The sequence below is a fragment of the Dermacentor andersoni genome, chromosome 6, assembly GCF_023375885.2.
Source record: "Dermacentor andersoni chromosome 6, qqDerAnde1_hic_scaffold, whole genome shotgun sequence".
NCBI lineage: Eukaryota > Metazoa > Arthropoda > Arachnida > Ixodida > Ixodidae > Dermacentor > Dermacentor andersoni.
Genome location: NC_092819.1, coordinates 151,027,907 through 151,053,769, shown reverse-complemented (window position 1 = coordinate 151,053,769; position 25,863 = coordinate 151,027,907). Strand labels below are relative to the sequence as shown.

Below are 25,863 nucleotides of genomic sequence, written 5' to 3'. Positions count from 1 at the left end.
TGACGCAGTTAGTTTCGCGTGTGTATAATATCACTCTGATAAGATTGTCACGATTTCTCTGACTCCGAGCATTATTGTAGTTATTTCGTTACTTTTCGGATACTTTGATGCAAGCTCGCCGCTTCTGGCGTTGTGACACAGTTAGCGAAAAGCAGTTGTTCTCCGTGTGACGCAGTTAGTTTCGCGTGTGTATAATATCACTGGGACAAGATTGTGACGATTTCTCTGACCCCGAGCATTATTGTAGTTATTTCGTTACTTTTCGGATACTTTGATGCAAGCTCGCCGCTTCTAGCGTTGTGACACAGTTAACGAAAAGCAATTGTTCTCCGTGTGACGCAGTTAGTTTCGCGTGTGTATTATATCACTGTGATAAGATTGTCACGATTTCTCTGACCCCGAGCATTATTGTAGTTATTTCGTTACTTTTCGGATACTTTTGATGCAAGCTCGCCGCTTCTGGCGTTGTGACACAGTTAGCGAAAAGCAGTTGTTCTCCGTGTGACGCAGTTAGTTTCGCGTGTGTATAATATCACTGGGACAAGATTGTGACGATTTCTCTGACCCCGAGCATTATTGTAGTTATTTCGTTACTTTTCGGATACTTTTGATGCAAGCTCGCCGCTTCTGGCGTTGTGACACAGTTAGCGAAAAGCAGTTGTTCTCCGTGTGACGCAGTTAGTTTCGCGTGTGTATAATATCACTGGGACAAGATTGTGACGATTTCTCTGACCCCGAGCATTATTGTAGTTATTTCGCTACTTTTCGGATACTTTGATGCAAGCTCGCCGCTTCTAGCGTTGTGACACAGTTAACGAAAAGCAATTGTTCTCCGTGTAACGCAGTTAGTTTCGCGTGTGTATTATATCACTGTGATAAGATTGTCACGATTTCTCTGACCCCGAGCATTATTGTAGTTATTTCTTTACTTTTCGGATACTTTGATGCAAGCTCGCCGATTCTGGGGTTGTGACACAGTTAACGAAAAGCAATTGTTTGGCCATGTGACGGAGTTAGTTTCGCGAAGATATAATCTTACGAGGACAAGATTGTGACGCTTTGTCTGACCCTGAACATTATTGTAGTGAATTCGTTACTTTTGGGACACTTTTGCTGCATGCTCGCCGTTCCTGGCGTTGTGACACAGTTAGCGAAAAGCAGTTGTTCGGCCATGGGACGCCGCTAGTTTCGCGTGTATATAATAGAGACTTTTAGCTCAGCGGGTTTACGTTTCGCTCCGCTCGCGGTCTCCACCGTTGCGCCAGCGGAGCGGCTCGCGAAAAAAGAATTTTAGCCCGGCGGATCACTCACCCGCTCGCGCGAGGTAAAGAGCGGGGCGCTCTGCTGCCCCACCTAGTGGTCCGAATAGGAGTTACTGAGAAATGAAATTGAATTACGCTTGCTTTTATTATGCAAGAAATGATGAATAAAGATATATTACATGTTCTCAGTACATTATTTTTTAATAATGTACTGAGTACTAATGTAGGGGTCAGAGCCGCAGTCGCCGTCATCGATGCAGAACTGCCGGCGTGGCCGGCGTTCATGTTCGCGCCTGCCATCGTGCATTTCCCATACACGCCCGCGCGCGCTTACGCAAGCTCGCGCGCTGCGTATACCCTCCGCTGGGGAGTGCTTTCCAGCGGGCGTAAACGCTGCTCCGTAAAACCGCTGGCCGCCTCAGCGTGGTGCGCATGCGCAGTCGCGTCTCCGCTCGCCCGCTCCGCTCCGCTGGCCGTAAACCCGCTGGGCTAAAACTCTCTAATGTCACTGGGACAAGATTGTGACGATTTCTCTGACCCCGAGCATTATTGTAGCGATTTCGTTACTTTTCGGATACATTTAATGCATGCCCGCCGTTTCTGGCGTTGTGACACAGTTAGCGAAAAGCAGTTGTTCCCCGTGTGACGCCGTTAGTTTCGCGTATGTCACTGGGACAAGATTGTGACGATTTGTCTGATCCCGAGCATTATTGTAGTTATTTCGTTACTTTTGGGCTACTTTTGATGCAAGCTCGCTGCTTCTGGCGTTGTGACACAGTTAGCAAAAAGCAGTTCTCCGTGTGACGCAGTTAGTTTCGCGTGTGTATAATGTCACTGGGACAAGATTGTGACGATTTCTCTGACCCCGAAGATTATTGTAGTGATTTCGCTACTTTTCGGATACTTTTGCTCGATGCCCGCCGTTCCTGGCGTTGTGACTAAGTTAGCGAAAAGCAGTTGGTCTCCGTGTGACGCAGTTAGTTTCGCGTGTGTATAATGTCACTGGGACAAGATTGTGACGATTTCTCTGACCCCGAGCATTATTGTAGTGATTTCGTTACTTTTAGGATACCTTTGCTGCATGCTCGCCGTTTTTGGCGTTGTGAGACAGTTAGCGAAAAGCAGTTGGTCTCCGTGTGACGCAGTTAGTTTCGCGTGTATATTGTATCACTGCGACAAGGTTGTGACGATTTCTCTGACCCCGAGCATTATTGTAGTAATTGCGTTACTTTTCGGATACTTTTGATGCATGCTCGCCGTTTCTGGCGTTGTGACACTGTTAGCGAAAAGCAGTTGGTCTCCGTGTGACGCAGTTAGTTTCGCGTGTGTATAATGTCACTGGGACAAGACTGTGACGATTTCTCTGACCCCGAGCATTATTGTAGTTATTTCGTTATATTTCGAATACTTTTGGTGCAAGCTCGCCGGTTGTGGCGTTGTGACACAGTTAACGAAAAGCAGTTGCTCGGTTATGTGACGCACTTAGTTTCGCGTGTATATAATATTACTGGGACAAGATTGTGACGATTTCTCTGACCCCGAGCATTATTGTAGTTATTTCGTTACTTTTGGGCTACTTTTGATGCAAGCTCGCCGCTTCTGGCGTTGTGACACAGTTAACGAAAAGCAGTTGTTCGGCCATGTGACGCAGTTAGTTTCGCCTGTATATAATATCACTGGGACCAGGTTGTGACGCTTTCTCTGACCCCGAGCATTATTGTAGGTATTTCGTTCTTTTTCGGATACTTTTGATGCAAGCTCGCCGCTTATGGCGTTGTGACACAGTTAGCGAAAAGCAGTTGTTCTCTGTGTGACGCAGTTAGTTTCGCGTGTGTATAATCTTGCGGGGACAAGTTTGTGACGCTTACTCGGACCCTGAGCATTATTGTAGCCATTTCGTTACTTTATCGAGTACTTAGGGGCACGCTTGCTTCGCCTGACGTTGTCACGCACTTAGGGAGAAGCAGCTCGGCCATGGTGACCTAGTTTGGCATGTACTAAATCTCAGTAGGACCAGTTTTTTGGCGCTTTTTATGGCCCCCCAACAACATATATCTCAAGTTAGTACTTTGTCGAAAATACCAGGGGTGATTGCCAAGAGTGATAACACGGTAGTGTGTTGTTTACACCGGCAGAACGCGCAAATGATAACGCCAAGCAACTTAGACACCAAGTACTTGTAACTCGAAAGTCCTGTCTTCTGCAACTAAATGACCGATACCAAGCTTGGCTGCCGCTCATTTTGTCTCTACTACGAGTAGAAGGAATTGTGCTAGCGTCCAGCATGGTCTGGTTGGGAGATTGGGTTGTGGCCGCTTCTGTGTACGTAGAGTGCCATCGCATCTGGTGAAGCCAAGTAGGTCAGGAAACGCCCAGTCGTTCTTGAAATAAGGCCGGGATCGGGGGAATGCATGGAAATCTGATGCTTTCGTCATATTTTATCTATGGTATTGTTCGGCATGAGTCACATATTTTCTACGTTAAATGAGAATTGCTTTTGTTTGTAATGCCATTCATTCAGCATTATTCCATAACGTGTTAATAACCCAAATGACACGTCCATGTAATTTGCTTTTTTCCAGCTGACTCCATCCGGTGGAGCATTGTATGGGAACTACTGCTGCTTACCTGGTGCCACAACGTAGGATGAATGCACAAAAATCACTGAACGATCACTTATATACAGCAAAATAAACGTTTCCTCATCACACAAGGCGTCTTGTGCCTGCTTCGTGAAATTGCAGTTTGCACAGATTCGATGCAGGCGTGTAGAGATCGTTCGCAATCATTTTACTTATGATTAAACCGATTCCGCTCCAAGACTGCACGCGGTTGAGCAGTGGAAGAAAAAAATTGGCAGTGGCTTAGCTGGGCTATACCAGGATATACGTAGCGAAAGCTAATGCATAGCGTAGTTATCCTTGGTTAATCTTAATTGCAAATCCAGGTTAGTCTGGTTGTGTAGCTATGTTCCGGCGTTTAGCCAGTCGTTCGGCGCGCTTTTCGTCCGTTTCTTGGGCGATTCGTTTCCTCTTCATCTCGTTCCGATGTCGATTCTAGGCCTCCTCCTGCTTATCAGAATTGTCGCCGTTCATACTGCCGCCTCAACTGTGGTTGCGGTGCACGGGAGCTTTCCTTTTCAATCCTCCGACATGTTATCAGGCATGCGATGCAGCTGGTGAAGCTAGCGGAGGCGAGCGCAACGACGAGGAACACGGTGGGACGTCATATCAAACGGCGCCGGCGGAAAGGCGCCGCGCTCCGCAGTAGTCACTACGGAGCGAGAGAGAGAAATATCCACGGCGAGGCGCGCGTTGTGACGTCATGTGCCTGCTCGGAGTACCGCCACGGCGAAATCGCAAGTTCTGCGGCCAGTAAAGCTTTCGCTTTAAAAAAATGCCACGCCCTATCAGAGCCGCCGCGGTAGCACGTTCGAGCAATAATTCCAAACGCGCGCTTACAGAACCGGAACCGGAAGTGTGGTTCAAGTATTGCTTGGAACTCTACTTCGATTCGGCCGCCAGGCACTATAGGAGTGTCCACTCTTGTTGAATTTCTTTCTCTATGCTTAGACGTTGCTCATTTGAAGCTTGATTTTCACTACGTGCAAGCTATGGTCGTTATTTAGTAGCTACGCCACCACTGCTTTTAAAAGAACCTCTACTGACTTCCAACGAGAAATTCTTATACGCTAGTTGTTCTGAGAATGTTATTTAGAGAGGAAAGGCATGTCCGGTTTAATTTTGTTGGGAAGATTAAGAAGTGTTCCCAATACGACGACCGGCAAAGAACTTAGTGCAGACAGAACAAGTACAGATGCTCGGTGAATGGTATGTCGAAGTAGAGTTATTTGTGGCTGGTCACCACGTGATAGTTGTATAACGGAATAGTTGTACTTCCGGCGCATTGACATCATACAGAATGTCTACCTTTCGTAAACATTATCTCCAATTGGGTCCGAATGTTCCATGAAACAAAACAACAATTATTTCTGTGTTTCTTATATTGAGTGTCTTGTGAATAAAAGTGTAAATGAAGGTTGATATGAAAGGAGAGGATTTCCGCAGATCCTTCCTGCAGCTACACAAATCAAGTAAATGAATGTTTTAAAACAACACTCGTGCGACGCTTCTGACGTTTGCATGAGACTTTCCACTTACTACATTTCTCTTTACCACATTTTGCTTATGAAAAATGCAAGATGCAAGTATTACAAGTTAGTTGCAACACAATTCAAACATTCTAAGCACGTCGAACATATTCGAATAATCAAATTGAAGCCAAAAATGATTTCTTATCAGGTAAAACATTAGCGTACCAAAAAGTGACATCACAATGAACAGCTCGATCCACAGAAAGATAAATCGAAATATGCATCTGGTCTCTACGCCACAGAGCACGTGTCAGTGCTCTGTAAAATCGGATCTGAAAGTTACAACAAAAGACGGGTCCTACAGCACGTTTCACGACAATGCCGCATCACGACTTCTGCGCATGCGAACGCTGTTCACGCCGAATATCAGTGGCCAGGTGAGTGCTATTATTAGGGTTCCGCGGCCTTTGCAGCTTTACGGGAGTGTCCAATATTCAGCTAAGTGTTTTGTGACTCTACTTGTTGTGGATGTTGTTGAGTGTTGTGCGCGTGTTCCTTGGCTGTGGCGACAATTCCCGCTTGCATTGGAAGATCGACCGCTGAAAACATAACCATCCACATTTGTTCGTTACCAAGAACATTATGCAGAAACTCGACTGGAGCTGTCTAAGTAGCGCAAGCATTGTGCCACTTGCTCATCTCCACGCATACGAACCTTCGTATGTTGTTTATTACGAGTGATGAAGCAGTAGACGGTTCATCAAATGTAGACTTTATGCACCTTCTAATCTGTTTTGATTCTTGATCCGACCAATATAAACCTCCATCATCCATTGTCGGTCGTCATCAGCCTATCGGACTCGACCCCACCTTCTCTCTTTATAGGTCCTTATCACTCTTATGGCACTCAATCCAATTTTTATCAACTCTTATTAATGTTTATCAACCTTATAGGAATAGATACTACCCTTATCACCTATATAGGAGATGATCCGGCTATTATAAGCCCTTATCGCTTCTTATCTAGCTTATCGGACTTGATCCAACACTTATCAACCCTTATCGCTGCTTATCAGCCTTATAAGAATTGCTACCACCATTATAAGCCATTATCGCTTTTTAACTCCTTATGCACCCACATCAAACAATTGTCAACTGGAATCAGACCCATATAACCTCGTATCGCTCTTTATCATCCTTACGAACTATTGACTGCTTATCTGTGTGACGCGACAGCACACACAACGCGGTAAATACATTCATATGGTTCAGATACATTTATCTTCTGCAAACGTGCACGGGTGTTTAGCCCAGAGGGTAAGACAATCGGCCTGTCAGCATGGAGTCATTGATTCGAAAGTCGCCACCGCCAACGTACTCAGGAAGAAACTATTGTGGTCCGCAATGCCACAATGTGTGTTGTTTGGGTGACTTGCGATGTTCCTTTAGGACATTTTCTTTGCCTTTTTGTACAGAGCTCAGCGTAAATCTCTCTAAATGAAGCCAATTTTTATCGCCATTTCTTGGGAAATGTTGGAACTACGCAACACCTGCAACTACTACTACTACATAGATTGGCCTTGCGAGGCAGGCGTTACGCCCCTCTCGGTGGCAGTTGTCAGCTTGCTGCCGCCGTTTCCTTTGTGTGTTTGTATGTGTGCGCATATAATAATAATAATAATAATAATAATAATAATAATAATAATAATAATAATAATAATAATAATAATAATAATATTAATAATAATAATAATAATAATAATAATAACAACAACAATAATAATAATAATAATAATAATAATAATAATAATAATAGTAATAATAATAATAATGATTCCCTAAGCGGTAGCGCGACGAGGGGCGGTGCCGGCGGCGTTGCAGCGTCACACTTGAATGATGCAGGATATGAAACTGTAGAAAAACTGTGTGCGTTAGTCGATTCCCAACTTCCTATCTCTTCTGGCCTGATCTAACACCTTTCCAGCGAGAAGGCCCTGACAGTCAGCCATGAGGCTCTCTGTGCTGCGGCAGTTGCGCGTGACTCTCCAAGCAAAAGCACTGCAGACACTGCTGCGCGTGCCTTTGTGTGCGTGCGAACAATGCCCGCCCCGGCAGAGGCAGACAGAAGACAGTGTTTGGCTGCGGGATGGAACGTGGTCAGCGCTTGTATCACAGTGGTGCGTGATGGTGCCTCCATTGGGCTTCGTTGTTTCTGAAACCAAACTCACTGCGCGTGGTCCACGTTTGAGACTGTCGATACCCTGACAGCACGACGGCAGCACCGGTATCGACGCCGCTTGATACCCCGTATAACTGCTACAGCAATGAAATTGTTTTCCCAAAAGTAAATTTTCATTCAATTAAATGCACACTCTAAGCGCATTTCAGCCGTCTTTGTCAGGGTCGGCGTGATGTTCCGAACAAAGTGCAAGCACGATAAGACCGCGGCCGTGCTCCGTAGGCTGTAAGTGCGAGTGAAAGCGTTCGAGCGTGAGCCGAGGATGGTGGCATGAACACGCGTGCGCAAGGGCAGAAGGCTGGGAAAGAGCACGCCGTCTTCCACTGTACGCAAGGTTCCCGGGCAGGTGGATTGGGGCAGTGGGGCTCGTTCAACTCCGGCGGCGTCTACCTATGATACGGGTGAAGGCGGCCAAGCGAGCTCTATTTCGAAAGCAATCTGCGGTGAGTAGAGCCAATCGCGCATCCACGCGGAACCTATGTTGAAAGCAATGTGCGATTAGTCTTTTTCGGACGTAACCTCAATGTACCCCACCTGCCGGCGAAACGCACCATTGTAACTGCCAAAACAAAGTTTTTTGTGCTGGACCACTTGAGTACAGCGTATCAAAGTTACCTACAAGTGTGTGCAGACGGATCAGTGTGTGCGCGAACAGATAGCTGCGCCGCGACATTCTGCATACCCTCGCTTGATGTGTCATGGTCTCGCCGCCTGAATCGACTAGTTTCGTCTTACAACAGCACAATGCGCCGCAATTACCGCGGCTTTGCTGGCCTATTTGTGGGCCTGCGAGCCTATTTCGCTCTGGGAGGTCGTGGCGCTGGCGGACTCAAAGTCAGCGTTACAGCACTTACATCGTGGCCTACCTCGAGAGAAGTTTGGAAGCCAATCTCTGGCACTGATTGAAGAACTAATGAGCAAGAGATTCAACGTAACTTTTCAGTGGTTCTCATCACACGTACGAATTGAAGTAAACAAAAAAGCCGACGCTCTTGCAGGCCCAGCGCTGACACCCGTCCCAGAAATGAGAGCGCCAAACATTCTTCAGAACTCTAACGTTGCAATGCGCAATTACTTTACGCTGATTCACAAGACTCCACGCCAAGCTTGTGCGATCCATGGGATTACTTGAGAGGAAGCGACGCTGGTGTACCGCATCAGAATCGACTCCGCACCCCGGCTTGGTTATTCAAGAGTGGACGATTTGCTTGCGCGCTCTGTACTTCTGTGGCGATATCGGTGCATTGAACATTTCATTTGGCTTTGCGCGCAGTTCGACACAGAAAGAAAAGCTGTGGTCGAAAGCCTGCAAAAGAATGGCCTTACCTTTGAAGACGTCGTTTTCCCCGGAAGGAAGTGCAATGACTGCTGATTGCCTTCCTGTGAGACACGGGGCTCATCGACACCTCGTGACACACCCGTTATCTCCACTCATAGGAGGTCCAGGCGGAGCACTTGCCGGCTATGTATGCCAGGCTAACCCCGTCTGCGGCAACACCACCGCCACCACGACTACCACCACCTAAAGAGCGTAGGTGTGCAGAGTGCGGATTGCTTTGTGTGCGCTGTGTTCTTGCCGCTTAGCTCGCGTTGACGCGACGGGCAGAACGAAGGTCAATTTACTCGCTGCTGCTGCCACTTTTGCTCACGCCAGTGTGTTGATAGTGGTGTCCGCGCTCGTGGAGTGATATGCGTTTCTATTTGCCTGTCCACGCGTGACACTATGGTTGTTAGGTTAGTAAACGAGAGTGCGCGAGTTTATCCGGCCGATAGAACTGCTATACTTCGTACTGCTATCTACTAATTCGCTACTGCAATCGATGCTTCGCTTTCCCGGCGAAACTACTACTTTTTTGTACCCCTTTTATAACTGCGCTACAAGTGCCGTGTATGCACAGTCGCATCCTGACGAGGGGGTGCTGCGTCGCTGGTCGCGCACACCACGTGAAGCAAACATTTAAAGCACAGCCGGCCGTGCAGTGCGCAGTCCTCATTCGCTTTCCTGAGCAGTGCATGCATGATAGCCTGAGGATATCCCGACGACGGTACTGTACGCACTGAACAAAGTGAATAGATTGAGCGCAGATTGCACCATTTTCGCACCACGCATCACGCAAGTGCAGCAAGATTTACCCTAGCACACGGTGTTCAATCTGTCGATCTCAGCGAGAATGGTCGCGTTTGAGGGACCTCACTCGGGGATAATAAGTTTAGTACTTCGAACTGAAGCTGGTCTTTATCAAGTGTTATAGCTCCTACAACTTGTCGCAGAAGTCTGGTGGTCGCTTGGTTATGGCGCCTCCGTGTTCAGCATGTAGAGCGCAGAAGTAGCATGCGGAGGTTTGGACAGCAGTTAATAGGGATGCCGTTCCTCGCTCAGCACCTCTGAGCACAAACGGACGTTTCCGCCTCCACCGGGAACGCATACTCAGAAGCCTCAACCATGTACGAGCGTGGCGGGTTCGAACGACGCAGAGCTATCTTGGGAGCCACGAACAGGAATAAGTACTGCAACTTAGGAAGACGACAAGACAAGGCCATCAGCATGCAAAAGGAGCATCAAGCGTACACACAACATCTGGATAGTAGGACACCCGCGAGAGCAGACTTCGCGTGCTCCCCAATACCACAGGCGCTAGGAGTTGGCTACGGCACGCTCCAAATCCCGTCCTCATCGGCGAATTCGGCCAGAAGTGCGACATGTATAGAGAGCAAGCACGACTACAAGCATACACAGTAGAAGTTCAACTAGCTGTATCATAAGTTGAACACTTAAGCTTTGTAATGCGCGAATAAATGGCACTTGTGTATTTGACGGAATCGGCGATGGAATCGGGGGAGGCTGAATCGGTGATTCAGCCTCCCCCGAAATTTTTTCGTGCTGTCCATGCACCGCCGCGCCGCCCAAAGCAACCCCCGGCGCCGGAAATCATTCTTGATTTTGTCTAGAACGTCCTTTTCACGCTCGAAAATCCATTTCACCGAAAAAATTACGAACTCGGGCTGGATTTCGCGGCAGTGCCCATGCACCGGGAGCCACATAACGGAAGCAACCCCATCCGAGCACACAGATTCAAGGACGTTTTGATGGAGAACGGGCTCGCCGCGGCATCTCGAGAAGGTCACGGAATCTACACTCTATCATGGAATCTACGGAGCGCGTGGATGTCAATTCCGAAACTTGATTGGTATAAGTTCTCATAATCTTTTTATGTGAAAGGTGCATTGACATTTCCAAACGTGCGCTTTATATTTTCAATTGGGGAACTTTGTAAGTTTAATGTTCCCATAAACATTTGGCGCCAGAGGTTCATTAAGTCTGCCAAAGTCGTACATCGGGCCATGCAACGAGACAAGCCAAATCAACACACTATCAGACAAGTTGACAAAGCGCGCAGCGAGGCCCGATGAGACGAAGCGTTGTGGTGGTTCATTCGTGCGGTCATGTCACATAAAAAAATATAAACATTTTTTTTTCACCTGCGCCAAAGCACCCAGTGGACACTAAAGCCAGCCGAGGTAACTACGTTCTTACTATTTTTTTCTACTTTGACTTTTAATCGCGAGGGCATTTAGCTTCTTCAAATTTTTCGTTCTCGCTCCCCTACCCACGGGCTGCCAGAGCCAGCCAGAGCGCATGCGTTTTTCTCGTGTTGCCCCGACCACCGCGCGGCGCACTTCGGTGCGCGTTTGGTTTTCTCTGGCCGAGTACATTTTCGCCTGGCAGAGTTCTGGACGCTTTCCAGCTAGCAGACGAAAAAAAGAAACAATGGTCGCTCGCCGCCATCACTGTGGGGACTCAACGGATTGCACCGCGTTCGCTTGAGTGCAACCTCACCAGAAAGCCTTGTCTCGCCGGAGTAGGATACCGGGCCGTATGCTCATGCTTCTTGGTGGACCAAGCGTCGCGTGTTTTCTTCGATATTCCTTTAATAGCCACATTAGTTGCCCAAAGTAGGCATTCGATTGTGGCCAACATACTTTCCTTAGCATTTTATTTCATTACGGAGCCCCCGCCCCACAAAAGGAAAAAAAAAGACGTTGTTGCTGCGCAGCAAATTGTCGCATGATCAAAGTTCTATTTTGTTACTTCTTTTGCGGAAAGTAATAGGCCATGGGATGCTTCAGCTGATGGATACTCTTATTATATATTTGCGATAGCAATTATATGGACAATCTAGGCGCATTCCTGCCGTCACCGTCGCCCTCATGTTCCGCATAGAGTCCAACGGCGATAACATCGTGACCGCGCGCCGCATGCTGTATGTGCGAATGAAAGCGTGTGGGGGGTGGGGGGGAATTGGTGAGCCGACGATGGTGGCTCAGTCTTATGTGCGTAAGGGAGAAAAGTGAGGAGTAAGCGCGCCGCTTTCCGTCGCGCACGATACATCGCGGGGAGTGGATGGAATGGGGGAGGGATCTAGGATTCTTTGAATGTGTGATTGCGCAACATGTTTATTTGCCTTGTTTGACCCATTATATACCGTGACTTTTTCTTAGATACGTAGATTTATTGGAGAATTATACGTGTGTTTAGATATCTTGTTGCGAGGTTTTGTGCATGCGTGCAGTGAACTTTGTTTTCAGTGGCACTTTTTTGCCCTTTATCAAGCTGTATCTTCGCATTTCTAATGTACCAGGGCGAGTCAAATGAAAGTGAGCCTACCCACTCTGCGCAATTATGGTTCTGTTCATTATTTGCAAGGCCTACGCGTAGCACACAGGCATCTCTCATTTACAAAAGTGACACGCAGGTGTGAGTATAAATGTTCGTTATTACGCTCATACACTAGGTTGAACATGGTTGCATGACGTAATGGACGCTCCAGAAGTTGAGCAGCGTGGTGCCGTGAGGTTTTTGACAGCTGAAGGTGTTTCCCAAAAAGAAATTAGTCACCGTATGGCTGCCGGGTACATTGAACATTGCATTTCATCGGCCACTGTGACGCGCTAGAACAAACGGTTCAAAGAAGGACGTGAAAGTTGCAAAGACGATCCCAGACCGGACCAAAGCCGTCGTGCAATCACCCCTAACAAAAGTGCAAAGGTTAATGAGCTGATGACACAAGAACGGAGGATGAGCATCGATGAACTGGCAGAGCTTGTAAACATCAGTCACGGTTCGGTTGACCGTCACCATTCACGCTATGATTAATGAACACCTCGGTTATCGGCTCTTGTGTGCGCAATGGAGTCCCAAGACTTTGAACCACCGCCAGAATACAGAGAAGTTCGGCGCTGCCTTTACTCATCTGATCCGGTATCGCAATAAGGGTTACGATTTCTTGTCTGCAATTGTGATCGGAGACGAACCATCATGCCACTACTACGAGCCTGAAACACGACGGCAAAGCTTACAATGGAAACATTCGAATTCACCAGCCCCAAAGAAAGCAAAGGCCGTCATTTCCACCGGAAAGGTGTTGACTTTATTTTTTGATAGTCAGGGGCCATTACTGATAGAATTTGCTAAATCTTGAGAGTCTATCAATTGTTTCCGATATTGTGAAACGCCGGATCGGCTGCGTGTAGCAATCAAGAACAAACTACGTGAAAAATTGACGAATGGGTCCTGTTCCACGACAATGCCCGTCCCCACGTCGCTGATGGGGTTAATACAAAACTGGCAAAGTTCAAGCGGGAAACGCTGCAACATCCGACATACTGCTCAGACCTGTCGCCTTGCGACTTCCATATTTTGGGGCAACCGTACGACTTTCCATCTATGCGGACGACATCCGCATTTGGGCATCAGGTGTGACACGACTTCAGCTTCGCGCTCGGCTTCAGAAGGCAGCCACAATGACATCTTGCTACCTTCGTGAACAAGGACTTCAAATTTCATGCGGAAAGTGCGCAATGGTGGCATTCACGAGGAAGCCAATGTCTGGTTACGGCGTATCTATTAGCGGACAACTTATACCATACAGCAGAAGTCACAGGTTCTTGGGAGTCGTAATTGACAGAGACCTGTCTTGGATTCCGCACGTCAATTACGTGAAAAAGCGGCTGACTGCTATCTGTCACCTGTTCAAGTTCCTAGCAGGAAAAAGTTGGGGAGTATCTATACACGCTATGTTACAGTTGTACATGGCGTTGTTCGTTGGATTCCTGCGATACAGCCTGCCTGCAATATCCAACACCTGCAAGACTAACCTGCGTACGATTCAGAGTATTCAAGCCCAAGCCCTTAAGATATGTCTTGGCTTACCACGCAGTGCATCAACGGCTGAAACCATTGCCCTTGCGCAGGATTACCCAATCACGACGCACATTACCGCTTAGACAATGCGTATGCATCTCAGGCATTATGCTAGGGCCCCTTCCCACCACTTGGCGAGCCTCACTGCTGCAAGGCCCTGCTCGACATTTAGCGGTATTGTCAGTGCACATCGTGCGTCTTTTACTTCAGGGTACGCAACTGCGCCCAAGCCAGCGTTTCCTCCGTGGTGTTTGAGCCGTGCACAAGTACATATAATGATTCCAGGATTACAGAAGAAGACAGATATACCGGTCCCTGCTCTAAAACAGCTGAGCTTACTTCTTCTGCATGAAAAGTACAGCGACAACGTGCACATCTATGCCGATGGATAGACTACGTCGTGCAGTTCTGGTGGTGCCGTGGTTATACCAACGCGAGGAATGACACGGCGGTTCAAGAGATCGCATGTCACGACCTCAACGGCGGCAGAACTAACGGCCCTGCGTCGAGCACTGGAATTCATTGATTCTGAAAGACCAGGAAAATGGGCTGTGTTCTGTGATTCAAAACCGGCATTACAGTGCACGCAGTCAGTTCTCTGACACGGATGTCATGACCAATTGACATACAAAGTCGTGAAACTTTACCATGATGTCCAACAACAAGGCCACGAGGTCGTTTTTCAATGGGTACCTGGTCACTGTGGAATCCGTGGCAATGATTCCGCCGATAACCCTGCTCGCACAGCACATCAAGAAGAGCACAGCGTTCCAATTCCGCTTTCGAGGACTGACGCTGCAAGGCAGCTTCGACACCTGGCACGCAGTCTCACAGTGACCGAGTGGAACTCTCTAAACTTGCGACTTACACGACTGCATCGACTAAACCCCTCCCTGCAACTCTGACCTCCACTCGCACTTCCTCAACGCGAAGCTACGCTTCTCTGTCGCCTTTGGTTAGGAGTTGCCTTCACAAAGGCATACTCTACATTAATTGGAGTGACTCACAGTGCAGCATGCGAGGTCTGTGGCACCGAAGAAAACATCGACCACCTGCTGTGCCACTGTCCAAGATATGCCCTAGAGAGAAAAGAACTTGCCAAAGCTTTCCAAAAACTGGACAATCGGCCGCTTTCAGTGCAGGTGCTGCTGGAACACCGCCCCCATCGCCCGTCAGCCCATAAAGCGGTGCAGGCGCTTTTTTGTTTTTTAAGGACGACGGGTTTGTGCGACCATCTGTGACTATTAATGCAATTTCTCTAATACCACACGCGTCAGCGAACTTGCCGCAATTTCCTTCTTTCCTTCCCTCCTCTCCTTCCCTGTGATCTTTCTTTTCCCCTTTCCCATTCCCACGGTGTAGGGTAGCCAACCGGACGTTATTCTGGTTAACCTCCCTGCCGACTACTTATTTCTTTCCTCCTCCTTGGGGCAAGCGAAAAAACAGCTCAAAGGAACCAGATTCGTCTCGGACGATGACGTGAAAGTCAGTTGCAGACGTTTTGAAGCAACAACCCCAGGAGCTTTATGAGACGAGAATTACGCGACTCGTTAGTCGATGGGACAAACATCTAAATGCTCATGGAGGCTACTTTTAAATAAGTACCCCGTTTGTCATATATTCGCATTGGCTCACTTTCATTTGACTCGCCCTCGTATATGCTCCTGAACTCCTGCTTCTCATATGTGCTCTCTGTTGCGACTATAATTTCGGTGCAATTAGTCACGATACACGACCGGTGACAGCTGCTCCTGCGTAATACATTGGAACAAATGACAGCGTCATTGAGATTTTTCACTGGCCGTTGCATATGTACAAGAATGTAAACAAGGATCTTGAATGGCAAAGTTTCATTAACATATTTGTCGTGGACTTGTTCATTTTATGGCCTTTACATTTTTCATATCAGTGGCGTGCACTGCTTTGCTGATTTCGAACTGATGTAGTTCTAAAGTTCATGTGATATTTTATTTACTTACTAAATAGACAAAAAACATGGAAGCATTGACATCAGCTATGTTGGGCACAATTTTTGGCACCATATTAGTATAACATTTTATAAAAAATACATATTTTACTTGTATTGACAGTGCGTAGCGTTCAAGAATTCGTTTGCCGAAATGGCAATGCAGTTATTTTTCATGTATTTGATCCCTAGGAAAATTGTTTAAGAGGAAGCTTTAGCTCGGGCCCAACTCCGACGCGGCCTATTCAGATACATGTAAAACGCAGAAACGCTTTTCTGAGATAACACCTGAATCGCTTTTAATGAAATTTGTCGTATCTTAAATTAAACTTAAATTGTAGTGTCTGTTGGAAGTGGAATCTAGATTTAGGGCCCGAACTTTGTTTAAAATATTCTGAAAAATTCGAAACTTCGAAAAATATAGAAGCACGAAGTTTACAAATTAATAGCTCTGCATCAAAAACAGATATCGCAGTTCTGTAAACGGCATCCATTACACCATTCAGAGCGGACAAATTCGATATGTCTATTTGTATATTATGTGAATTGGTTATGTTATGTACAAGGGTTCTGCAAAAGCCGTATTTCCATAATACTTAATTTTTTGAGACTCATGTGTAACACCAATTTTGTCCGCTGTACATGTACTATTATGTGCAATTCACAGAATTGCGCTATCAATTTTCATTGCTGATTTACAGAGTTGTAAACTTCATTGTTTCGCTTTCTGAAAATTTTCGATTTTTGCCACTTTTCAATAAAATATTGACGACCTAAATCGAAAATTCGAAACAAACAATCACTAGAATTAAAGTTTTTCTTTTAAAAGCAACAAACATCATCAAATTTGGTGAAGTGGTTGTCGAGAGAAATGAATTTTCCTTCTACATGTATTTAGATAGGAGCATCCGACCTGATGTTTCCGCTTAGAAGGAGGCCGAGCTGCATTGTGAGCCCCCCCCCCCCCCCTCCCGAAAGAAATTTCTGGCTACGCCACTGGCAGGGAGATACGATCTCTCCCATGCTATTCAAAGCGTGTTCACAGGAAGTATTCAGAGACCTGGGTTGGAAAGAATTGGGGATAAGAGTCAATGAAGAATACCTTAGTAACTTGACTTTCGCTGATGATATTGCCTTGCTTAGTAACTCAGGGGACCAATTGCAAAGCATGCTCACTAACCTGGAGAGGCAAAGCAGCAGGGTGGGTCTAAAGATTAATCAGCAGAAAACTAAGGTAATGTTTAACAGTCTCGGAAGAGAACAGCAGTTTACGATAGGTGGCGAGGCACTGGAAGTGGTAAGGGAGTACATCTACTTAGGGCAGGTAGTGACCGCGGATCCGGATCATGAGACTGAAATAATCAGAAGAATAAGAATGGGCTGGGGTGCGTTTGGCAGGCATTCTCAGATCATGCACAGCAGGTTGCCATTATCCCTCAAGAGAAAAGTGTATAACAGCTGCGCCTTACCAGTACTCACGTACGGGGCAGAAACCTGGAGGCTTACGGAAAGAGTTCTACTTAAATTGAGGACGACGCAACGAGCTATGGGAAGAAGGATGATGGGTGTAACGTTAAGGGATAAGAAAAGGGCAGATTGGGTGAGGGAACAAACGCGAGGTAATGACATCTTAGTTGAAATCAAGAAAAAGAAATGGGCATGGGCAGGTCAGGACATGTTATCAGGAGGGAAGATAACCGATGGTCATTAGGGTTAGTGACTGGATTCCAAGGGAAGGGAAGCGTAGCAGGGGCGGCATAAAGTTAGGTGGGCAGATCAGATTTAGACGTCTGAAGGGACAACATGGCCACAGTTAGTACATGACCGGGGTAGCTGGAGAAGTATGGGAGAGGCCTTTGCCCTGCAGTGGGCGTAACCAGGCTGCTGCTGCTGCTGATGATGATGATGCTGATGATGATGATGTATTTGACTGCATCTCTAAACCTATAGTGCCCATACAGCCTCGACAGCACGCACATTTCTCACACTGCCCTGGGGCTGCGCTTACTGTAGAGCATACCCTGCTTTTTTCTTTCCTCTTTTTGTCAAGGTATGCTTACTGATCTTGGTCTTTCTCCAAGTAGATAAGAAAGGCGACGCACAAGCCGGCAAACGGTCTCAGCGGGCCAGTCTCTATCACACCTGCGCCTTGCCGTGGAACCTGCGAAGTCAACGTGATTAAATTATTTCTCATAGCCCTTGCAATAAGAGCGCTGCCTCAATTATAGATTCAGTTGTCAAGATTTCGTGATTCTATGAAGATAGACAAAGTCGGGCGGAACGAACACAACAGCAAAGGTCGTTGATGTTTTAATAAAAAAGCATTATATGCCCCATAACGCGAAAATCCGTCGATCGTAGTCGGCGTGACCGCATGAGTGCAGCAAAAATGGTCGACGGCTGAAACAGTTATAACACGTCGGTCAAAAAATGTTCGGATGGACGTCACATGTCTCATGAAGGCTCCTGTAAGTAAAGGGAATTAGTGGCTTTGAAGAGAAAATTCAGTACATTTCGGACTGGATGGGAATTGAACCCGAGCCGGTTAGTTGCAAGACGACCGTGCATGCTTCTCTGACGTCACGGCGGCTCTTTGGTTCTGGCTTACTAAAGGGGTGCCTGGTGCGTGCGTGATAGCGCACGGCGCACGTCATGTCGTAGCCATGTGGCTGATTAAAGGCGTGGCATAGTGCGTGCGTCATTGACGGCGTGACGGAGCAGACAGTGGGGAGATAATGGCGGCACGCCATGAGTGTACCAAATGAGCGCGTTCATGGTGTTACCCGATCTTCAAACGGTATAATGTTTTTGCATCCCGAAACGTAACCAATCTCAGGTCTCTTATCAATTCTTTATTGCGATAGCAATTATATGAACACTTCAAGTTTATTTCTGCCCTCGACGTCCCAGTCGCCGTGAGGTTCCGTATAAAGTCCAAGAGTGATAAAATCGTCACCGCGTTCTGTATGCTGTATGTGCGAGTGAAAGCGTGCGAGGGTGAGCTGGCGATCTTGACTCAACTCAAGGAAGCACGCCGTCTTCCATCACGTGCAAGGTTCTGGTCCGGTGGAAGGGTAGGGAGGGGGGGGGGGGCGTTCTCCTCCGCGTGGCCCGTGTTAGAGTGTACTAGAATGGGGGAATGGGTCCAACGGAGGCCACGGCAAGTGGCGAGCGTGAAGCAAGAAACGTTGAAATTTGCGGCGGCACTGTAGTCGCCTTCTTCTTAAAGCTCCTCCTTCTTTTATTTATTTATATATTTATTTATTTATTTATTTCAAATACCCTCATGACCCTGCGGGCACTATTGAGGGGAGTGTAACAAGACACACAATAACACAGATAACAAGAACTAATAATACGTTCATGGGTCACAGCATTACATATAGCTCACTGCACTGAGTTTTACAGATTTCACAGATTTAGAGATTTCAGCAATTGTGAATATCCATGGAAACCTAAAAAACAAGAAAACAAAAACTAACAAGGCAAACTAGAAATCAGCAACACAGAGTTCATGAGGGACCACGAAACGACAGGCACGCATGTCATGAACAAGAAATGCAGACACTTAACTTTGTCTTAAAATTCTCGAGATCTCCACATCTGCCAAGTGATTTCACTCGGTTGATGTAGTGGGAATGAAATAATTCAAGCGAGCGGTAGTGTGACAAGGTGGAACGCCAACTTTGCGTGGATGGTCAATGCGCGATGAGACATAGGTGGGTGGAAGGAGCAAAGCGTTTTTCAAAACAGGATGCAGATTGTAGATCTTAAATAAAGACAGAGTCCTGAAATGTTCATGCGCAATGAAAGTAATCGTAGTGACAAAGTGTTTTTTATTAGTGTAACACTTGATGTGCCGTCATAGTTGTATTTTTGACCGTAAGCTCGAACTATCCGTAGCACATGAACTGGTGTACTGGGGTAATAGGGTCATAATACCGAACGAAGCTAGGGAGCGAGTGCTGCATCTTCTACATAAAACGCACCAGGGTTCACCAGCAATGAAATCTGTCGCGCGTTCTTTGTTCTGGTGGCCAGGCCTCGACAAAAATATTGAGGACGTGTCTGCTCAGTGCCAGTACTGTGTACGAAATCTGCCGATGCCAACTGCAGCTCCCGTCGCCAACTGGCCTGAAACAGGCGAAATGTGGCCCCGTATTCACATTGACTACGCGGGTCTGATCTGCGGAAAAAATAATACTCGTAATAGTCGACGCGCGCACCAAATAGCTCGAAGCAATACCTTTGTCGCATGCCTCAACGCAGACTACCATTAACTGTCTGCGTGGCATTTTCAGCAGGTTTGGAATACCACGCACGATCGTTTCTGACAACGGGACCCCGTTTGCCAGTGAAGACTTCGCGTTGTTCATGGCAAACAACAACATTGTGCACCTTCGATGCGCTCCATACCATCCCCACTCTAATGGTGCGGCGGAAAAGGCAGTGCGAACTTTAAAAGATGGCCTTCGAAAAATGAGGAAAGGAAAACTGGAAGAGAACCTAGTATGGTTGCTTTTTAACTACCGGAGGACTCCGCGAAAATCGGCTAAATCCCCAGCAGAGCTGCTTTTGGGCTATGAAATACGCTCACGCTTGGACAGACGTTTTCCTCCAGCACTTCCAGGGCCAAAAGAGAACCAAGATGACTGGCTGCTGCTACCTGGAAGTGATGTGCATGCCCGCAATTACGGTGCGGGGAGGAAGTGGACGCCCGGCCATGTGAAGGCGACGTCTGGAGCGAGAATGGTGACCGTGGAAACATCGGACGGAGTCGTCAAGTGGCACGTAGACCAGATCCGCCCGCGACAAGAAGCACCAGGCGATAAACCGACAGTAACTACAACCACCACACATCGCAGTGAGCCAGAGCTAGCAACACACAGAAACGGTGAACCCGGATGAAGGCATAACTGCTCGGCGCATTCCAAATGGCACCCGTTCTCCAGACTTTGCGGCACCAGACATTCCAGTGGCCCCGCTGAATACACATGTAGCCCAACAAACTCTGAGACGTTCAACGAGAAAACGCAAGCCAGTGCAACGCTTTCATTTCTGAGAAGGAAGGAATGTTGCAACTTCACGAGTTTTCGAAGTGCGCGTACCTTTTATCGCCTCATCTGACGATCCTTCAGAGTTCGGACTATCACTACTAACACGTGCTCCTTCTTATCTTCCTGCCACTCGGCTACTTATAAATACGCTCTACACCTTTTAATAAACGTTTATTTTGTTCTACTGACTACGCTGATGCTTCATTGGTCTGGCGTTACTGCGAGCACGCCATGGCTATGCTACATGGATCATGGTCAGTCACTAATTTGATCTTTATGTCGAATAGCCATGTACCCAAAGACTCCAGCGCGGAACCTATTGCAAACGCCTCCCACTCAATTGTGGACCACATTTACTGCGACGGGCTCAACGTCTTACTAATAAATGCAACTGGTCGCTCGATTTCACCTACTTTTTGGGAGAGGTAAGCACCCACTGCCATTTCCGATGCATCCGTGGCCAAACTAAAACCTTTGCCGAATTCAGGTGCTGTCAATCCAGGAATTGGCGTGAGGGCCTTTTTAACTGAGTCGGACGCATCCTGTGCCTCCTAGTTCCACGACAGTGTGTCGGAGCCCTTTTGTTTGTCAGCCCTGTCAGTGGCAAGACGAGTCTTGAATAGTTAGGCACATAGTCTCGATAGTAGTTGAGAGACCCGAGGACACTCCTCAGTTCACGTTTTATCTTAGGCGGTCACAGCTGCTGGATAGCGCGTACCTTATCGGGGTCTGGAGCATGCGCACCTGATCCTACTACGTGTCCGAGATACTTAAGCTGCGGCTGGGCGAATTTGCATTTTACCGTGTTCACCGCGAAGCCTGTATTCTGAATTGCTAGTAATACTGCTCGCAAGTGGTGCATGTGGTCTTGCAATGTCTCAGAAAATATGTCTGTCAGCCTTTGCGATTCTTTGTCAAGCGGTATTTGCCAATACCCGCGGGTCATATCTAAAACTGATATGTACTTCGCTCTGGCTGTAGAGTACAAGAGCTAGGTCACATTTCCCATGGGAAATTGCTCAGGTTCTGCTGCGGCATTAAGTTCCTGTGATCTACACCTATGCCGATGGATACGTCCTGTTCGGTAGCACACACCACCGTCTGTGCAAACGCGCTCTGTGCTGAAAGATAAAGTCCCACGCCACCAACTCTTGCATTTGCCTTTCAACTTCCGCCCTCAAGGCCATTGGTACCCTATACGTTTGTGGACGTGTCTGCATAGTACCGGCCGATAATATAATTTTGTGCTCACCAAATTTACGTCGGCCAGGCCGGTCAGACATCACCTCTCTATAGTCATCCAGAATCACGCTGAGTTCTTGCCTCAGGCCTGGACTTAGGTCAATGGTCTGTGCAGTCACAGGACTTCGGCCACACGGCTTGGTGGCCTGTGGTGTCATCTCGATGTTCCCAAACTCTGCGTCGGCCTCGAATACCACACCTACATTAATAGCTCGCGCGTAATATTGTTGGAGCTGATTAGCATGCACCAGCCTGTCAGCATCCGCAGTATCCGCCACAGCGTAACTGTCGGTCCGCGTTCTTTCTTTCACGACTACGGGTCCTTGCCAGTTCGGTTGTAGTTTGCTGACTTTGCATGACGAGGACCTGATCCCCTGCCGAAAACTCTTTCCGGGTAGAGCGCAGGTTACACCTCTTTGTTTAATGTTTCTGCACTTCGCTGCTGCGCTCATTTACAATTTTTGAAGCTTTGTTCATCTGTTCTCGAAGCTCCTTTAGATACACCGCTGCTGGTTTGCTTAGGCCTATCAGAGGGGTCCACTCACCAGTGCACGATTTACGAAGAATGCTGAGGGGCACATGTGGTGCGTGACCATACATTAGTTCGAACGGTGACTTCCCAGTGATGTCGTGCCTTACTTCGCGATGCGCCAACATCAAGCAAGGTACGTAGCGGTCCCAATCTCTTCCGCACGTCCCGATTAGGTCATGCAGCATACCTTTGAATATTCCATTCCAGCGTTCAACGATACCATTACTATGCGGTGGCCAGTCGTCGCGAACCTCATTTGTACACCTAATCTATCCATCAGCTCCGTGGGTAATTTAGCGGTGAAATTTGTCACTTGGTCGCTACATATCCGTTCTGGCGTTCCGCATCAGATAAACACGTCTATTAAAGCTTGACAAGTTGCCTTGGCTGTTACCGCCCGCACTGAAAACACTTCTACCCATCGAGTTCAAAGATCCACAGCACTGAAAGCATATTTATGAGCCGGTGACGAAGCTGGCTCAAATAGCCTATGCAGTTAAAGTAAATTACCTCAAAAGGTGTCTGAGCTCTGTTCAGGGGGCTATGGGGTGTTATGGGCACCCGATCAGTTTTCAGCTTACGCACATGAACCTGACACCCATCACAACTCTGGCAATGGCGCTTCAAAGAAGATGGCCTTCTTTTGGCCAATGATGGCCAAAAGAAGGCACCTTTAATGCGCTTTATTGTGTTTTTTTTTCAGAGAAGTGACGACCGCAGGGACTCTCGTGCGCTAACTCTAACACTTCGCTAGTATTAAAGTCGCTCGGTGCGACTTTGGTACTACCAACTCGAGGATTTGTTGCCCATCTAATTTGTCCTTGTGCAAAAATAATCGACCATCGATTACCATGCCGTGCGACGCCTTTTCCGCCTGACGCCAAGCCATCGGCCAGTGAATCATCTTCTTTCTGCTCCTCCGTGAAATAACTGTCTGTGACTGGCCGGAGTTGCTCGCTGCCACCTGCATTATCTGCTCCTACAGCATCCCGACTTTCCGATTGCTGCTACCTCAATTGACTCGGGATTAGTAGCTCGCAGCTCCAATGCTTGTGCACCCTCTTCCCTCTCTCCATCTTCTAATTAGGTCTTTGCTCCACTATCAGCGTCAGTCGCCTGGCGCTCATTGCTCGATGGTTCCTCAAATGCGCGCTGCATGGCGTTTGGATCACCGGTAGAGCACAGGGTCACGTGTTCTTGCTCTCTCATCGCAGAATACTGATCCTGCCCTAATTCCTTCGCTTTAAAGTTTATACCCCAATGACATTCCTTCAGATCATTCAGTAACTCTTGACGGCAGTGGCGAAGGCATTCGTAATCTTCCCGAGTGAGTAAAACTGCCACGCTAGTAGTTAACTTATCATTTACTGCGCAAAGCAATGGAACACGCTGAGTAGCGCTCCCCAACAAGCACGGAAGACCGAGAGGCACATACATTAGGTGTGCGGTGACACCCTGTCCAAATGCACCAGTAAGCTTTATTCTGCAGCTCTCTGACGCAAAATCTCAACCGATACCTCATTGACTCGTATCACCGTGATATCAGCACCTGAATCAATGCGCGCGACGCAGCGTTTGTCTCCCACTAAAATCTCGATTCTGCGGTCGCCCGTCAGTGGGTCGTTCCCAAGTGGGTCACGGTGGTGTGGCAGGGCTCTTACATGACCTCTAATTCTGGGGAGCTACGTACGAAATTTCTGCTTTCTTGGCAGTAGTGTCATATGTGAGAGTCACAATCTCTTTTAAAGTGACCCCGTTTCCCACATCCAAAACACCACACAGTTAGGGCTGAAGCTCGACCCAGCGGCCTGTTTAGCTTGCGGCCTATAATCATGACTCCCTGATGCAGTACCGCGGTAATTGCCTTGCCTGCTGATACCCAGACTTTCTTCGAAATTTGAAAATAACTCTGCTATGACGTTGGCTTTCAACCAGCTCTTTACTTCCTTCTGGGTGACCAGTGAGCGGACATCGCTTGGCATTAACTGCTTTAGCCTATCAGCTTTCAGTCAACAATTCCTGCATACTCTCAAACGACAGCACTTCTCTACTTCTGAGGTAGTACGTGAACATTGTCTCCATGCGTGCCGCAACCTGGCTCCAAGACCCGTCTGCTTCCTTTCTGATTTCGAGAAACATTGTGTGGTATTCACTTCGAGTCCCCCCATCCGCAGTTCCTTCAATAATGTAGATTTTAGGTCTGAGTAACGCACTACACCAGCCTCCAATTGATCGGAAACAAATGTTCGCATCTTCTCATTTAAGTATCGTAATGTAATAGTGCCCTGTATTTCCTCAGGTGCACTCAATGCTGCAAAAACAGCGTCTACGTTCTTGAGCCAGGCGGGAACCATTGACTCATTAGTGGGCATGGGGGCAACGACTGCTTTCAGCTCTTTCGCGTATCGTACCATTCCGGTGTGCTGATTCCGCTTTTCCTGTTCCTCTGACGATGCACGCGACGACCTCATCTTCTCCAGCTCTAGCTTGAGCTTTAACGCCTCTATCTCAAGAATCAGTTCGCGGGTGCGATCCAATTGGTTCACACTCTCACCTATCATCGCGTTTCCATTTGAATTCGCCACCTCCCAGAGTGTGCCTTAAGGCAAGTTCATTCAGTGAAAATGACCTCGAGAGAGCACAAAATGAGCCTCACCTAGTGGTGATGTGTCACCTGGTGCTGCTCTCAGCTGCATCAGTCTTGTCTGCGACGCTCGTCGTGACTGAGTCCTTCGATGCTCCAAATACTCCACCGGGTACCCCCTGGCATTGCCTCGCTCAATCGTGTCGACGTTCCTTGCTGCCTTGCTTTTGATGCAGAACACCAGAACACCTGTTTTGTCGCTCGACGAAGTCCTTCGGCTCTGCCCTCGTTCGTTGACGCGCAACAGCTCTCGTTCCTCTCAGCTCCTCTCTCGGAAATGTTGTCTGGCAGGCTCGTACGGGCTCTCAGTACTGGTTCTCGCAGCGTACCAGCGGGTTCAAGTTGCAGCGAACCTCTAGTCAGCTTCACCGGACTTAAGCACCTTCCTCGCTGCCTGCTGTCCGATTCTTGCGTCGGCTGCGCCTGTTAATTTTTCTTCCCTTTATCCTCTAGTAGCTTCAATACTAGTTAAGGAGGGAAGGTGTTTAACTTCCGCAGTCGGCGCAGCCCGAACTCCGCTCTCCTTCAGCTGGGACCGTCTGCCCTTTATTTCCGAGCGAGGGTGCAGGTCTAGTGCCTCTTTTACGGCGCAGTCACTAATCCAATTTCTTTCCACGCGTGAGTGT

At 47.7% G+C, this 25,863-nt stretch overlaps 1 protein-coding gene across 3 annotated transcripts in view; it reads right to left on the bottom strand.

The window, feature by feature from the left end:
• LOC129382728 (uncharacterized) overlaps positions 1-25,863 on the bottom strand; it is a 226,573-nt gene that overhangs the window by 150,490 nt on the left and 50,220 nt on the right. For all 3 annotated transcript variants that reach the window (XM_072288856.1, XM_072288858.1, XM_072288857.1), the window contains exon 4: positions 17,823-17,923. In XM_072288856.1, coding sequence (XP_072144957.1) covers positions 17,823-17,923 — 101 coding nt within the window. The remainder of the gene's footprint in view (positions 1-17,822; positions 17,924-25,863) is intronic.